Raw genomic sequence first — 15,337 nt, forward strand, 5'->3', positions numbered from 1 at the left:
TAGTAGCTTACTGATAGACAGCTATATGCTTCTCATTTTTTTGTTGGTTTGACTTTATAGTAACGACTTTCCAAGTGTACGATTATCAGTGATATGTTACGCTTAATTAGTGTGGGAAGTCTGGAAATAAAAAAAATGCATAACGATTACTGATTTTTAATTGCCTGAAGTCTATGGAACGCGACAGTAGGCTTGAATAGGCTATAAAAATTTTTTAGCACTTTCCTAACTGGTGAAAAGAATGGACAGCAACACTGAGTAAAATAAGTAGGGTAGCATTTCCCAGTTCCGGTTTAGTTTTATAGCCGATCGATCTCCTGAATTAAATGCTTATCGGTATAAGTAAGTTACCGTAATTATAAAACGTGGGCGAGAATCTACCGAGGGCGGGTCGTGAGAATTTGGTTATGTTGATAAATTTTTAATGTGAAACTGACAGAGAAATTCCTTGTTATTGTCCCTGCTAAGGTACGCAGTCCAAAATATGAGCAATTATCTTTTACTGCATATTACTGATATTAGATGCATAGGCGTAATTAGATTATTATTAAGATTATTGACGGAGTATTTCCCGGCGGCGGCTGTTGAAAAAGCGCATTTGTGCGGTCTTTATGTTTGTGGTGCTCGTGTGCGGTTGCCTCTCGTGATGACATCCGCTGTGTCGGTTTGAGCCAAATGGTGCGTGTGTTTTTATTACATAACGTGATGCCGCTTTACTGGTGGACCGACTTGTTATGATCGTTTACTGACGTCGTCATTTCCGTGCTTGTACCTCGGTTGGAAAACACGATAGTCCTTTGGTCGTGTACATACGACTACTGTGTGTATGTGTGTGCCTTTTTAACGATCGTCTTCCGTAGAGGATAGCGAGTGTATGTATAATCTGTTTGGTATCTCGGCCTTGTCCTTCAGTATGTCAAATTCAGTGGAACAGAGGAGCTCTTCAGATTCGGTTGTGGAGAAACCCAGTGATTTGTTCCCGTCTGGCACGAGCGCTGCCGTTGATTTGCCGCATATTTCGACATTTCTACACTATCAGCATTCTGCCCTTGAGGAATGCCAGCAGCGTATTAAACAGCAAGAATCCATTAAAGCGGATTATGTGCGACTACAGCAGCGTCTATCCGACATTGGCAGCAGTACACGGTATCCGAACAGTGTCGTACCACTCGGTCGCCACTGTGTTGTGCGCGCGGAATTAATTCACACGAATGAAATCCTTGTCTTTCTGGGTGATGGTTATTTTGTCGAACGGACTAGTCAGCAGGCCGTGGAGATTGTTGGACGGCGATTGCATGTGATTAGCACGGTATTACAGCGCTTAACCGAAGAGAAGGCGCTGATTGACGGCAAAATGGAGATGCTGGCCAAATTAGCTCAACAGCAAAGTATGGAGGATGTCGTGGAGATTCGCGAGCGCCTGGATGAGCATCATTACGGGCCAGGGGAGGGTCGGGCAGTGCGGGAAAAATTATCCACCGACGAGCAGATCCGACAGCGTCTGGATGAACTGGAAGACGAGGAGGACGACGGGAAACGGGGTGGATCCTCCCTGGATGAACCGGAAGAGCTGCAGGTGGAGGATGACAGTGAGGATATGACCGAGGATGATTTTTTTAAACGCCCCATCCCGCCCCCTAACGCCCGGCCCCGGCGCAGTTCCCTGCCGTCGGTGGACACCGGGAAGCGGAGTCGGAAGAAGAGTGTCACGTTCGCGCCCATCGAGGGCGGACGGGTGCCGGAACGGGAGAATAAATCCCAAAATAGTATGTTCAAGCAGGCGTTAAAGTTGAAATTGGTGGGGACAAAGTGTAAAAGTATGGATGCCGGGGAGGATGGGGACGAGGATTGGGCGTATATGCCGCCGGTGCGGACGTATTCGGAGGGTGCTGGACCGAAATTAAAGGTATTGTGTTCATCCTTGTATAATACACGGATTTAAAATTTTCCGGATGAATTGTTGAGGCTTTTTACTCGCTAATCGCTTGTGCTTGATTTATTGATTTTAATGATTTATCGATTTTAATGTTTATTAAAATGGTATCATTGTTTATTGAAATCGCATGAGTTAGAAAGGGTTGGTTTTGTGACGGATTTAAAAATGGCGAAAGGCTTTTCATAATTGTTTATCGGTCATAATGCATAATTCTGTTCTTTGTCGTCAGCTGACGACGGTCGCATTCGCTTGAGGCAGATTTATTGTTAGCATAGCACCTACTCTCTATCAGTCGAACGCTGGAAAGGTGCTGTTACTTAATCTTTCTAGTTAGGGCTGCTCGAGAACATATCCATATTTCTGTTTTTCCACTTTATGAACGGAAATTTTGAAATTAATATTTCTCCGTGAATTAATCAACGAATCAGCGAAATTGTTAAGTAAGTACGCAATTCAAACGTTTTCTCGTGGAAATCTCTCGTTTTTGCGGGTGCCTTGGCCTTAGCCCTTACATTTGAAGTCTTTCGGGTTTGATTAATGCTGTAATTTAAAACGGCCATGTTTTATCGATTTTACTTTTTTAACCGCCTTATTGCTGCCCGTTGATGGATTGCATAGAAACCGCTGTAGCAATACTTACAGTGCACAGTAGCAGCTGATAAGCAAACCGTAAACATTTTTAATGCTCGCGCGAGTGTGTCGAATTTATGTTCATTTTATAGGCAAGATTGCAGGGGTCTGCTACGGCGGAAATTCTCTGTGCACCTTTTAAAGTAGCCACTTTTTTAGCAAAAAAATTCTACTTATGGTAAAATCCAGGGATGTGCTTCGTTTCTGGGTTCTTCTGTTGCTACTTAAACTTCTGTAGTCTGTATGGACAGTTAGTCGAGAATGAACATTATTAATTTTATGTAAGACATACGTGTAATGTGTATTAACTGTATTTACCAAATTTTTTGCATGATCACTGCCAAGATTTGCCGTGCGATGTTATTTATATTTTGGAGCTGTGTTTGCCTGTGCCTGTGCTTTGTAGTTATACCAGCTGTCTTTTATTGGAACCTGCAATGATGTCGTGATTAGCCATCATTATAATCGCTGTGCGTGATTGCAGAAACAGGAGCACGTTAATAGTATGGATATGGATGTGGAGATGGCATCCAATGCACTTCCTGTTTCCGATACGAATGTCATTGTGGAGCGCAATGTGGATAGCCTGGAATCTCCTTCTGCCTTACCGTCTGCATCGTCAGAATCTCGACCTGTCTCCCGATTTAAGGCTAGTCGCATGCAGAAAGAAAGCTAGGAGAAAAGTGGTTCATATTATAAATTCTCCTTTTGTGACAATGCAGTGCCCAAAATTCTGTGTGCGCTTGTAAAGTGTATAAAATTCTTTTGCCGGCATTAATATTGACTTACCTGGGTTGTGTTTTCAAAGCATTTTGGCAATTTCAGAGAGTTTTATTGTTACAAGTTTTCTTCATTTGCACAAAATATTTCTTATAGTCCAGCCGGGAAGAATGCTGTTTTTGCGTGTGATCGCAGTTTGATTTGTGATGGCCCGACAGTTGTATGTATTGTGGCCGTTTGAAGTTATGCGCTTACACGCTGACTAAAATAAGTAATCCTGTGGTTTTTTGATTACGCTGCCGAATGTGGATTAATTCAGTAGACAAACTCGATCCGCCGGGTGGTTTTGTTGACAAAACTATGATTCAGTGAGGGTTCCAGAGATTTTGGCAGGCGGTACCGTTCTCGTGCATACGGACTGTGAGAATTAAATAAGTACTTTATGCACTTAAGTTTTCATTACAGTACTTACTTGAAACGGGTTATCTGGGTGTACAGTGTGGAAACACAAACCGGTTTTTTTAATATTGAGTGTATACCATAGTTGAGGACAACACCGAAAGCCGCATGTTCTATCAAATACTAAATCCTTTAAAATGGCTTAGAATGTCTTAAGCGGCTTCTGTTTGTGTTTCCTTTCACTATGATAATTTTGCGTCATCGATGCAGAAACTTCACTATCTACTTTATTGTCAATATAATACTAATATACGTAGATATAAATTATATTCAACTTACAGTTAATTTAATAGTCCTGTGCAGTTAATACTTATTGTTAATGCTTTGTACATATACGTACCGGCAGCGCCGTTCAGTTTTTAACGCAGTGCAGTCGTGCGCTAACTATAAAATTAATATGATCATCGTATGTTCATCATCCTGTGTTCTCGCCGTGCAAAAAATTGTACTGTTCAACGTCTGATTTAGAGTCATTTCACTAAAATGCCTTAATGAGTGGCCAAGTGAAGCAGTGTACATGCGTTTATTGTGAGGAAATGCATGTGTTCACAACAAGATATGCAAAATTACAAATAATATACTGTTTTTAACGATGAATTCCTGTGCATTTGACTTTACGACCTAGAAATATGATCGAGTAAATCACATTGCATAACTGCCATTGCGCGTTTATTATTGTAGGTATAACAATTTTAGGTATAACGCATTTCTGTTGTTAGGTATAATAGGAATAAGCTGCATAGTATGAACTACACATTAGCGTATGCATATAGTACTGACTGTGAGACCGTTCAATTACCGGTTTTGTTTATTACGCGCACACGCAAATAACGGAAAAGTTGTGAATTCAGCAAAACATTATTACGAACTTACAGTATCACGGAACCTCGCTTTTTACTGCGCTTCTATCAAACATCCGGTCCTGGTAAAAAGTGTTCTGCTCTATCATATCGGCTATACGGAGCTGTTGACAAAGAATTTCTAATCGACTGATAACTGTATTTTATTTGAATGAATTGTTTCGTCCAGCGGTGATTTGTTACACCAGTAACATTTAATCTTTCGGATATCGAAGTACCTTTGTAAAACGTATGCGCAATAATCACTAGACATCCATTGATAAGTGATTTGTTGGAAGGTCAGATGCGGACACTATCAAAATCAGTGTGTTATTTTTTGGGCTTCCGTTATTGTAGTTTCGAAAATTAACTAAAAACCGGCACCATGAACACCCTTGCGTGGATTCTGGCAGTATCTTTCTTAGCATTACTTGGTCACCAGGCTGGTAAGCAAAATATTTATATTTTTAGTACGTATCGATTTGCCCTTGTAATCGTCAGGGGGCAACCGCATCCACAGTTCACTTAGAACACAATAAATAATTGTTCTAAGTGAATTGTGGATGCGGTTGCCCCGTGTGCTGACGTTTAATTCTTACTAATTGTACAAATTGTTTAATTGTATTGAAGTGAGGTGCGTATAACATACAAAGTATGTAAAAATATATTACTACTTTTCATTTTCTGGAAATAACCCATACGAATAACGGAATAAGATAAATTTATGTTGCGCAAGTTCAATAGCGCGTTTTATTATCTAATTGTAAGTGAAAATACACCGATTTACTTTTGTCCTGTTGCAGAGAGCTGCTCGCTTCTTTTCCCGGATGTGTGCAAGGTAATTTACAAAGCTTTAATCTTTTTGTAACGCATATGTTATACTTGCTTTTAAAAATTGTTGCAAAAAAATATTGCAAACATTGCGGGCTTTTTACGTATTTAGAAATCCATAAGCTTTGCCATAACCTCCTCTTTTGAGATTTGAAAATTACAAGCATTACTATTGCATGTACGCGTATATAGTATATAATACGGATATACATACATATATCATATAGATATATATGTATGTATAACGTATATATGTATGTATGTATATATGTATGTATGTATGTATGTATGTATGTATGTATGTATGTATGTATGTATGTATGTATGTATGTATAATGTATGTATATCTATATATGTATGTATGTATAGCTCTATTAAGTGAAAACGTGCACATACGTAACAAAATGCAGTATACGGAAGTAAAGGGAACCATTTTTTATGCTGTTTAAATATTACAGAACGTGACCTGCCCAAATGGAGTGGCCTGCCAGTCTGACGCCAGCTACTGGAGTGAACATCGCATTGGCGGAGTGTCACTTCCGCCCTTGGCCAGATGCGAAGATTCCGGTAAAAATTATAATAAACAGCTACCAATATACTACTGATATTACAAGTATCATAAAACGTTAAATATTCCTAACATCAAACTTTTTTCAGATCCTTGCGTGGTAAGAATAAATGCTTCCCGGATTCCCGATGGCTCCACTTTTATCCAATTACAATAAATCTTTTGCATAGGGACATGTCTGTCGTCTGGGTACCCGTTGCGTAAAGGTCAAAGATTCGTGTGACGCACAAGGGATCTGCACCGTGAAGGCCCAATGCAATGGTTTGAATAGGAATTCTTAGAACACTATCTCTGCAATCCCCATGGGTAATGGATAATACGTAAAAATTTACAGAAATTAATCGTCCCGGAAAGTGTCCTAAACCGGAAAATATTCACGTCCACAGTTGCATGAATTCGTGCCGCGATGACGCTTTCTGTGAGGGCAACGCCAAGTGCTGCCGCAGCAAATCCACTGGCGGAAAATGGTGCGCGCACCTATGAGACAAGCAATAATTTCAACATTCCGATACTTACGATACCTGCTCCAAGCAACATAAAAAGCAAATGCGCAGTATTTTTTATTTTATAAAATCTAATGGAATGCTTACACTGGTTTCATCGTTAGTAGTGGCTGCTATTCCTACTCGCGGCAAGCAGCAAATAAATTAATTCTGATAAGAACTATATTTCAACATATTTAAGTATTTCAACACGCGACAGCAAAGGATACCTGTCTGTGTAAATTGTTAATTGCATCCGAGCATTCACAATGTCTGTACTCTGTTACGGCACTGCGTTACACTCTGAAAAATGCTTAAAGATAAATTAAATACCATGGCCAGTTAACGGCCTCTTTGGTTGATATATAGAAGTATATGTAATCTTTGCATTTACTTGCATTAGGTTACCTTCATAGTCAACTGGAAGCTAAAAAAAAGCTGTAAGCTCGTTCACCACATAAAATATAAACTCCTAATCATATACTAATTTGCTTTCTAAAGTAAAGAGAACATTCTTAGGCAGGACATACAGTCTTCGAGACTAGGACAGCACAAAAATAAGATTTGTACAACTGCTAAAAAACTTGATATCGATTCATACATTAACTTGTAATAAGTAATTAAAGACGTCGATGCAATAAAAGGTGAAACAACAGATTTTGTATTTATATAAATATGTATATGCTGTATTATGTACACATCTGTACAAGCCTGTGGTGCACGTGTGAAAATTAAAAACCGAAGATAAGTAGGCTTCCACTGTACTTGTATTTTCGGCAGCGTAATAGTATTTTCTTGGAGGCGATTCTTATCTAGTAATCACTCCTCGAAACGCCCAGACATGCACAGTAGTTTCCATCTCTTTCGTTGGCATGAATTAAATTTCTTGCCTCTGCTAAATTTTCTATTATAACCCTGTACTTATAAATTTCCGTTTTCGGGGTTTACATGATTACAACCCGTTTTGCTTGCAACAGACGGTAAATATCTTGTTCCTCCAGAACTTTTCTAAATATGATGCAGTTCGCGGTTGTTCTTCTCGGATGTACACTCTTGAATGCCGCGTACCACTTTAAAACAGCTGGTAAGTTCTGTACCTTTACTGTATTATGTATTTATTTAATGTGTTATGTATGTACTTCGCCACCACAAGGTTAATGGCATAATATTGGGCAGTGTATGCTAAAACATCTTGCATAGCGCATAACTAATTAAAATTACGATATTGGCTTCTACATAATATGACTGCGACAAGCTCTACGTGAAATTTATTACAATTGTATATATTCACTCTATCGATCGAAATTAAATTTCGCATCGATAAAGTATAATACTGTGTTAAACTTTCCCTTTTTTTACAGATGGGTGCTCCTTTCGTTGGCCAGATGCATGTGCGGTATGTCGGTGCTTATAGATTTAAATAAATTTTATTTCTATTTTTAATTTTTAATTAACTACCGTAGAGAATATGTTTAAAGTCCCTTCAAAAAAGAAAAGAAATCACAGACGCACTGGTACTCGCACTGATAGAAATTGTTTGTGTGTAAAATTCCCAAATTAACTCACCATTGATTTTAACATTGTAACAAAATGCTGTGCGTCCAGACAAACCGCATACATAGCGCTTTGTATTTAATTTTGCGCTCCTAATTGTGCGTGTGTAATATCAGTACTTTGTAACTTTCCTCGAAAGGTTTTTCTTTAAATCATGAACTAGCGTTTCGTTAAATGCGCTACCGCACAACGCGACAAAAAGCAGTCCGGTTTTGCGGGACTTTAAATTTCCCGATTATGAAAGAATTAGAAGAACATGCCACTGTACCAAAGATGCACATGATTTCGATTAGTAAGTAGCCAAATATTAATTTTCCAGAATGTGACCTGTCCGAACGGGCAGAAATGCCTTCCTTACTACGGTTACTGGTGTCACAACCGAATCGGTGGAATTTGTGCTCCACGTCCCAGTTGTGATTTAAAAACCGGTAAAAGTTACATTTCCTAAACAGTTTAGTCTGCGGTTAAAAAAATGACATTTTATAGTTTGCCTTAAGTTGCGAATATCTTCAACTTAAGAGTGCAACCCGGTGATAGTGATTTTATAAAGGATTCTTTTTGCAGATCCTTGTGCGGTAAGAAGCGGCTGCCATATTACACTTGCACATTTCAGGACCTTTGAAACAACTTTTCGATTTTGTTGTTTGAGCGACGAGATGCAGGCGTCTGCGTCAAAAAAAGTAATTCTGTATGATTTTTTCTTATAAATCTGTAGAAGGCAAGTTGTTCCAGCAGCGAGAAGTGCGTATCGGTAATTGATCAGTGCTCGGATCGCGCCGGATGTACTTTTAAGGCTCAGTGCAATGGTAAGACACATATATAAAAAAGTTACTTGAGTTATATTGCTGTTTGCCTACTTTCTTAATCCAGAATTAAAGCAAAAAATTACGGCATCCCATGTATGATGCAATTTTACTACATAAAAAGCAAAATTACCTGTTGTCTTATTTAAAAATAAAACAATTTTTGCTTTTTAAAATTTGATGTTAAAATGCATTGTGCACTGACTGTATTCCCCTGAAAAAAATTATGGTGATAACTAATTACTAAACAAATCGGTGTACCAGAAATCGACCGCCCTGGAAGATGTCCCAGTCCGGACGGAGTACGCCAAATGGCTAACAGTTGTTCCAACGGATGTCAAGACGACACGATGTGCCAATCCGATACGAAATGCTGTCCCGGTGGTCCTTTTGGAAAAATCTGCGTCTCGGCGGGATTCTTGCAGGAAATGATTAAAAACCGTAGTTAGAGTAGGTTGCAATTCTTAATCGTAGTCCATTTTCTGCTGCAATTCGTACGAAAGTATTAATGTACGTACGTGTTTCTTGCCATTTTTAACTGAAAAATAGTTAATTGTATGGCTGGGTTTTGCAAAACTCGATTTGGATTTTATAATCTGGTTTTTTTTTATCGATTATTTGTTCTGGAGCCAGTTTCCGGATTGTTGGATGAAGGAAAACGATAAATCTTGCTTCAAGAACACTAAAGCGCATGTGAATTTTTTACTGTTTTCTGCAGTACCGCATGACTAATTACAAGCACAGCAAAGTCATGGAAATCATACAGTTATACTGTACAATGCAACAAAACAATGTATAATAAGTGTTTGAAATATGCAAGGGTTGACCTTTATGTCGATGTGAGAGCTGTATAAGACCGTTCCATGTGCCAATCGAAAACAAATACTGTACAGAAAACGACTCCAAAACACTTTTGTACCAGTTCTTTGTCTGGTTAAGTTACTCCTTCCATTGCTGACAACAGTTTTTATTTCGCAACGGGAATTAGATGACAAACAAATCGTGCCACAAATCCGATTGCCGTAAAAGTTACATTATATAATTAAGCAGAAGCCAGCTTCTGACAAAGACAATAATATTATAATTGTTACACCATAAGCATACTATAGACGTCGATGAAATTAGCCGGTGCGTGTTTTGACACACTGATTAATGCGCGTTACAAGGAAATTCACCATACGGGTTTCAAGCACTTTCTCGTCCAGTTTCAAAGAGCTGGCCAGACCGGAAGTGCAGCGCCCATTGGTTACGCCGGTTACACGTGTTCCTGGAAGTTCTTGACCGTCGGCTGTCACGCACCAGCATTCCATGGAAGCGCCCAGATTTATGCACTGTTCAGGTTTATACGCTCCTGTTTCATCATCACATTCGGGTATATAAAACACGGATTCTCCTGTAGCCAAATAATGACAGAGGTTATTGTACCATTACAAGTATTTTATACAAAGTACACGAGTATAGTAGTATAATTATCACATTAAATTTCTTTTACGCAAGATGCAGATGTAGGTATGTTCTTACCTATATGTGGTATGAACAATTGTTAAGAGGCCGAAAATGAACGAAATATTACGAAAATGGTAGTCTGTTGCTTTGAGATTTAATGGCTGTATGAATTAACTTAAATTATAATAAATTTTCATCTTTATATCTTCGTACTTTGTGAAGGCACTTTCCAGCATGCGACAGCTTTTGTTCGCATATCCTTTTTCTGCGCCTGGCAGTCTGTAAGGCATCAAGAACTTCGCTTAAGGTCATTAAGGAATTTGAACACATGCGTTATGAAAGTTGAGAAACGCAGTTATGCACTTCCGCAACTTTACACAATTGGTTACCTGACAATGCCGGAGCGCACTGCACTAACTGAAGAAGGTTAACGGCAAAGGTGACGGAGAACAGTACGGTTTTCATGGCGTCGTGGGAGGGGATAAAGTTGGATATACAAAAGTCCACAAATAAATCTAAAACAAAGCGTGCAGATTGTGCTGTTTTTCCGAATATGTTGCTAGCTGTTAAAACTAAAGCTGACGATGGCTTAATATACCTAGGGTAGTTATAACGGCGTTATAACTATAACTGATGTGGAACTGGTTCACGATTTCGCCAGCGGTCAGATGTGACCCGAATCTTTCCGGTAGTGGTATACTCGTACCATATAGAGAACTACACTCGTACACTCAGTCAGCCATTTTATATACAATCTTGCAACTTTGGAAGTAAATTTATGTTGTCACGCGATCCCATTAAACACGACGCTCTTTGAAATGATTTGCTAGCTTTTTGTAGTAGCACAACGATCTGCGGTAATGAAGACTTGATGGATGCAGATAAGCACTTGATGATTATGCATGAATTGTAAGTGTAATATCTGCGAATTTGAAAGGATGGAGATGCACTGCATTATGGTACTTCGGCATTCACGGAGTAAAAATTTGTATTATACTTCGTGAATATCGGTAGTTAGTCAAGAACTCAAGATCGGTCAAAATAAAGGCGAAAACAATTTGTAAGATTAGGGGATTATTATAATTAATAATATATGTTTTTCCCGGTGAATATGGAAATTTACTTTCCTCCTTTCAGTGTTATGATACTGTCCTGGTTTTGTACATCTGTTATTTTGCATAAATGCAACAGTTATTATTATATTGAAGTATCCCGGCAGTGAATACACTACTGTAAGTGCACACTCAGGTATTTACAGTAACACTGTGCAATACACTGAAAATGCCAGTTTATCTGCAAACTAACTACCCATTGTATACGTATAAAAGCAAATGCACACTTCAGGATGCTATAACGAGTTCTTTTTTAAAAACAACAACTTTTTTTTCGTCAGGTAAAACAGTACAGTGCAGTATGCAGTCAGCAGTGATACGATTTATTGAAGGGGCGCTATGTATTGTGACGTTCATCACGTACGTTCAAATATCAAACATTAATGATTATAGCGTATCTTAAATTTGTGTTCAGAAAAGGATTTATACAACCTTGTTTTTGGTACTTTCCTTGTCAGTGTATTGTTTATAAAGAACATCTGCAATACTCGTACAGTCTGAATTAAAAGCGCACATTTTTGATCCCGATGAATGCCGAAAACCGAAGTTTTAACCGGATGCGGTGGAGCGTTACTTGTCACACATGTGCGAACAAAGAAAACGGAGAACTCAAACCAATCTTGACTTCTAAAGAGCTCTTAATATTTCAACTTCCGTTTCAATACAGAAGACAAACCGATAGAATGTATTTTTGTCATTGAGAAATCGATGCAAAACATGAAAAATCCGCCACATTTCTATCACATTTTTGCATTAATTACGCTCCAAAACGGCCGGTGTTATTTATAAAGGCACACAAAACAAAAAAGCTACTTACGTAAACTGGCGGTTATATTTGTTCACTTTCGGCTTTAAATCTGGATCGAGTATTTCAAACGCTAGAACTTCAAACAAAAAGTACTGGGTTTGTCAAATCCCTCCATAACATGATTATTTTAAAAATTTCAAAATATGATAAATAATAAATCCATATCTGAACAGAAATTCTCTTGATAAAAAAACTTATATGAGTGGAACTGTTGTAAGTGCTGTTTTTTACAATACTTACGTTACTTGATACAACTATGCAGTACAACAAAACAATATACTTGAAGTACTTGTATTACGCAATTACGCACGTAAGTACAGCTCGCAAATACGACTATAATTATTATTATGGCATAAAAGCAACTCGAATTTATCTATCACGCTTATGTTAATGGATAATACGATGAGCAACTGCATAAAATCTGTACTTGTTATGCCAGGCTGTGCGTTTTGAGTGTTCATCTCCGCTATGTAAAGCTAGGATGTTCATTATGAAAATTAAGTAACTAAATATCTAATTAATTTTAAAAATTTTGATAAAAGATAAACCATTTATAGATACACGCCATTGTTACGACGATTAATTTTTGTATTTGTAAATAATGTACAGACCACAATGCTTACGATTTGGCGTGTTAGTGTAAGTGTGTAGCAAATATGCCCATTAATCAATTGCAAAGGAACAGCGCGTACACAGAAAACAGTTGCACTGGTGCAGCGCGCGATAAATTCTTACCGATGTATGTCGATTGTGACACTGATGTCCTTTGGGTGCATCTTCGCTAAACACTACAATAGGAGCGGCTCAACATCCCATCAGATGGTCTTTTCCGGCCTCGGCAACGTCCATATTAATCATTGATTTTTCTCCCCTTTCTATTCTGTATTTCTGTTCGGATCCAGCCAAAAAAACACAGAGACTATAGTGTATATATTTGGACTCCGGCACTGTGCTGCTGTTGCCGATGATGCGTACCATGTCTGTTTAGTCTTTTTCAATCATTCTCATTCTCTAGATGCCCGATTACGTTTATCTTTCGACAATGCTTGCTTGCCTTGTTGAAGGAAAAATAAACCACTTGGCAGAGCACTCTTTTGCCGGGGATGTTGCCATTGCTGTTTGTTTTGCGCACTCTTTTCCGTGCGCGTTTTTTGTCTCTTTGTTCAGTACTCAATTAAGGAAGGATACTGTAGTGATCCATTATGCTGAGAAGAACACGGTCATTTGCATTTTCAGCCAAATTAATCTAACAACATGCGCTAGAGCAGATATATCGTAATTTAATTTTGACTGGCTGTAATGTAGTATTTGTTAGAAAAATAAGTGTGGGTTACTTACTTTCAGGGCAATTTATCGTTGGCCAGTATCTGCAGCTTATATCTAGTTTACTCTTTTTTTTTAACTTGGTACATAAGGTAACAGAAATACAGCATAATTCATAAATTTCTATAAGTTGTAACTCTTGAAGCGACTGGTTTGTAAATCTTGGTACCGTGAAAAGTTTTTACTGCCGTGTTTTGGAATATATAAAAATCCGAAATCCTCGTTGAAGTATTATAATTGGCATAGACTTGATCGAAATTTTTTTCTAATGTTGCTAGAATTGACTGATCAGACACAATCAAAAACTTTTTGTACATGATTCAAGATAATCTGTTGTGTACGTAATTATTGATTGTATGCTCAGAATACCTTCCCTCGTACGCATTTCGCGGAGCATTCCTGTTACGGCTACACAATGATGTTTTATGAAGTTAAACAAGTCGTCGGTCTGACAGAACAGTAAACATCTTTGTGATAAATTGTGATTTATTATTACGATCACGTACAGCTTTTGGTTTATTAAAGCATCCTAGCCGGCTCAACTTGATCTGAATACACTGTTAGTGTAAGGACAACAATTGTCAGGGTTTAATCACAAGTGTGATGCGGCGCTATACGAACGGCAAAATTGGCGGCAGTCTGGTGTCAGAAAATGAGAGAATCTCCGTACAATAATCCAAACAATTTTTTTAAAACAATGGGCGGCTTTTAAGAAAAAAAGTGACTTGTGTGCCCAATATCTACGCCCTGCTTATTTGAGGTATGTAAATGCTTTGAACATTTGTAATAACATCTCAAAAGATTATTGTCCATTTTACCCATAATTATCATGGCGCATATAAAGGTTCAGAATCTACAACCGGAAACCAGCGTAATTCCACATTTTAGACGGTTCGATGACCCACATGTTTTCCATTGTGTTTTTGCGGAATGAACTGCATTGGTTTGACCCAACAACACCTTTAATTAAACACAGACGTCAAAATGTGTTAATTGTTGTAGAAAAAATGTACGTGACCTTAAAGAAAAGCGGACGACATAAAGCGCGGCGCGGGATAAACATGTTAACACGGACTATTCATGCGCATCGTGGTTATAGTTTTTGTCAGTTAGCCCTGCTGTTTTCGTGCCTCGCTATCACGCTGTGAAAATGGACATGCATACTGCACATAGAAGATCATTCATATTATATATATATATATATATATATATATATATATACGTATGCATATGGCATATACGTAGTCAGCATCCCTCCCCGCCGGATACAAAATATGAACACCGCACAATAATACAACATCCGCCCGAAAATATGGCCTTTCGGAAGCACATATTATTGGGGAGCACTGCATTATAGATTAAGAATCTGCGCGTTAAATGAGTGAAAGCCGGTACAGCTTTAGTGTCAGCTGTCATTTGTCCAAAAGCTCTGCACTGCGTAAGTTTATATTTATGCGAAATCAAGATGTGCCGCCTATATATAAATGCTGCAGCGCGATATATAGATATGCGATGCTGATCTGCACCCCTGCCCCTGAATGCTTTGATATGCATGTCGCTATCTGCAACGTCAAGTTCATTTTCGAGAAAATCGGCTATTTTTCCAGCGTTGCGCGGTATTGACTGTATCCGTCTGTGTACGGTTGTGTATGAGTTATGCACATGTGTAACAGTGAAGCCGGCTATTAAGAAGTTAAGTAGCCAGTGCTGTTGCCGCAGCAGTTTTCCAGTTTCCGCTGCCAGTTGTACATGTACAAATGCTGCACTGTTGAGTTGTACGCATATACTCTCTTGCCGTTCGGGATCAGTGTGTGTGCTCCATTTTA

General features: G+C 38.5%; 3 protein-coding genes across 3 annotated transcripts; 2 read left to right on the forward strand and 1 right to left on the reverse strand.

The window, feature by feature from the left end:
- The first annotated feature begins 710 nt into the window (after nt 1–710).
- On the forward strand, nt 711–3,566 carry LOC129593853 (unconventional prefoldin RPB5 interactor-like). Its single transcript, XM_055490336.1, has 2 exons — nt 711–1,906; nt 3,051–3,566. The coding sequence occupies exons 1-2, from the start codon at nt 875–877 to the stop codon at nt 3,240–3,242; spliced, it is 1,224 nt and encodes a 407-aa protein (XP_055346311.1). The 5' UTR covers nt 711–874; the 3' UTR covers nt 3,243–3,566.
- A 1,077-nt stretch (nt 3,567–4,643) lies between these two features.
- Nucleotides 4,644–6,822, forward strand: LOC129593850 (papilin-like). The gene is made up of 6 exons (XM_055490333.1): nt 4,644–5,030; nt 5,388–5,422; nt 5,874–5,982; nt 6,073–6,083; nt 6,154–6,244; nt 6,318–6,822. The coding sequence occupies exons 1-6, from the start codon at nt 4,970–4,972 to the stop codon at nt 6,464–6,466; spliced, it is 456 nt and encodes a 151-aa protein (XP_055346308.1). The 5' UTR covers nt 4,644–4,969; the 3' UTR covers nt 6,467–6,822.
- Nucleotides 6,823–9,773: 2,951 nt separating this feature from the next.
- Nucleotides 9,774–10,972, reverse strand: LOC129593934 (thyroglobulin-like). Its single transcript, XM_055490448.1, has 4 exons — nt 10,867–10,972; nt 10,658–10,783; nt 10,482–10,547; nt 9,774–10,215 (listed from the first exon to the last, which is right to left on the reverse strand). Exons 2-4 carry the CDS (start codon nt 10,731–10,733, stop codon nt 9,944–9,946), a joined length of 414 nt encoding a protein of 137 aa, XP_055346423.1. The 5' UTR covers nt 10,734–10,783; nt 10,867–10,972; the 3' UTR covers nt 9,774–9,943.
- Between the last annotated feature and the right edge of the window lie 4,365 nt (nt 10,973–15,337).

Source organism: Paramacrobiotus metropolitanus, unplaced genomic scaffold, assembly GCF_019649055.1.
Source record: "Paramacrobiotus metropolitanus isolate TYO unplaced genomic scaffold, Prichtersi_v1.0 Parri_scaffold0000064, whole genome shotgun sequence".
NCBI classification, from domain to species: domain Eukaryota; kingdom Metazoa; phylum Tardigrada; class Eutardigrada; order Parachela; family Macrobiotidae; genus Paramacrobiotus; species Paramacrobiotus metropolitanus.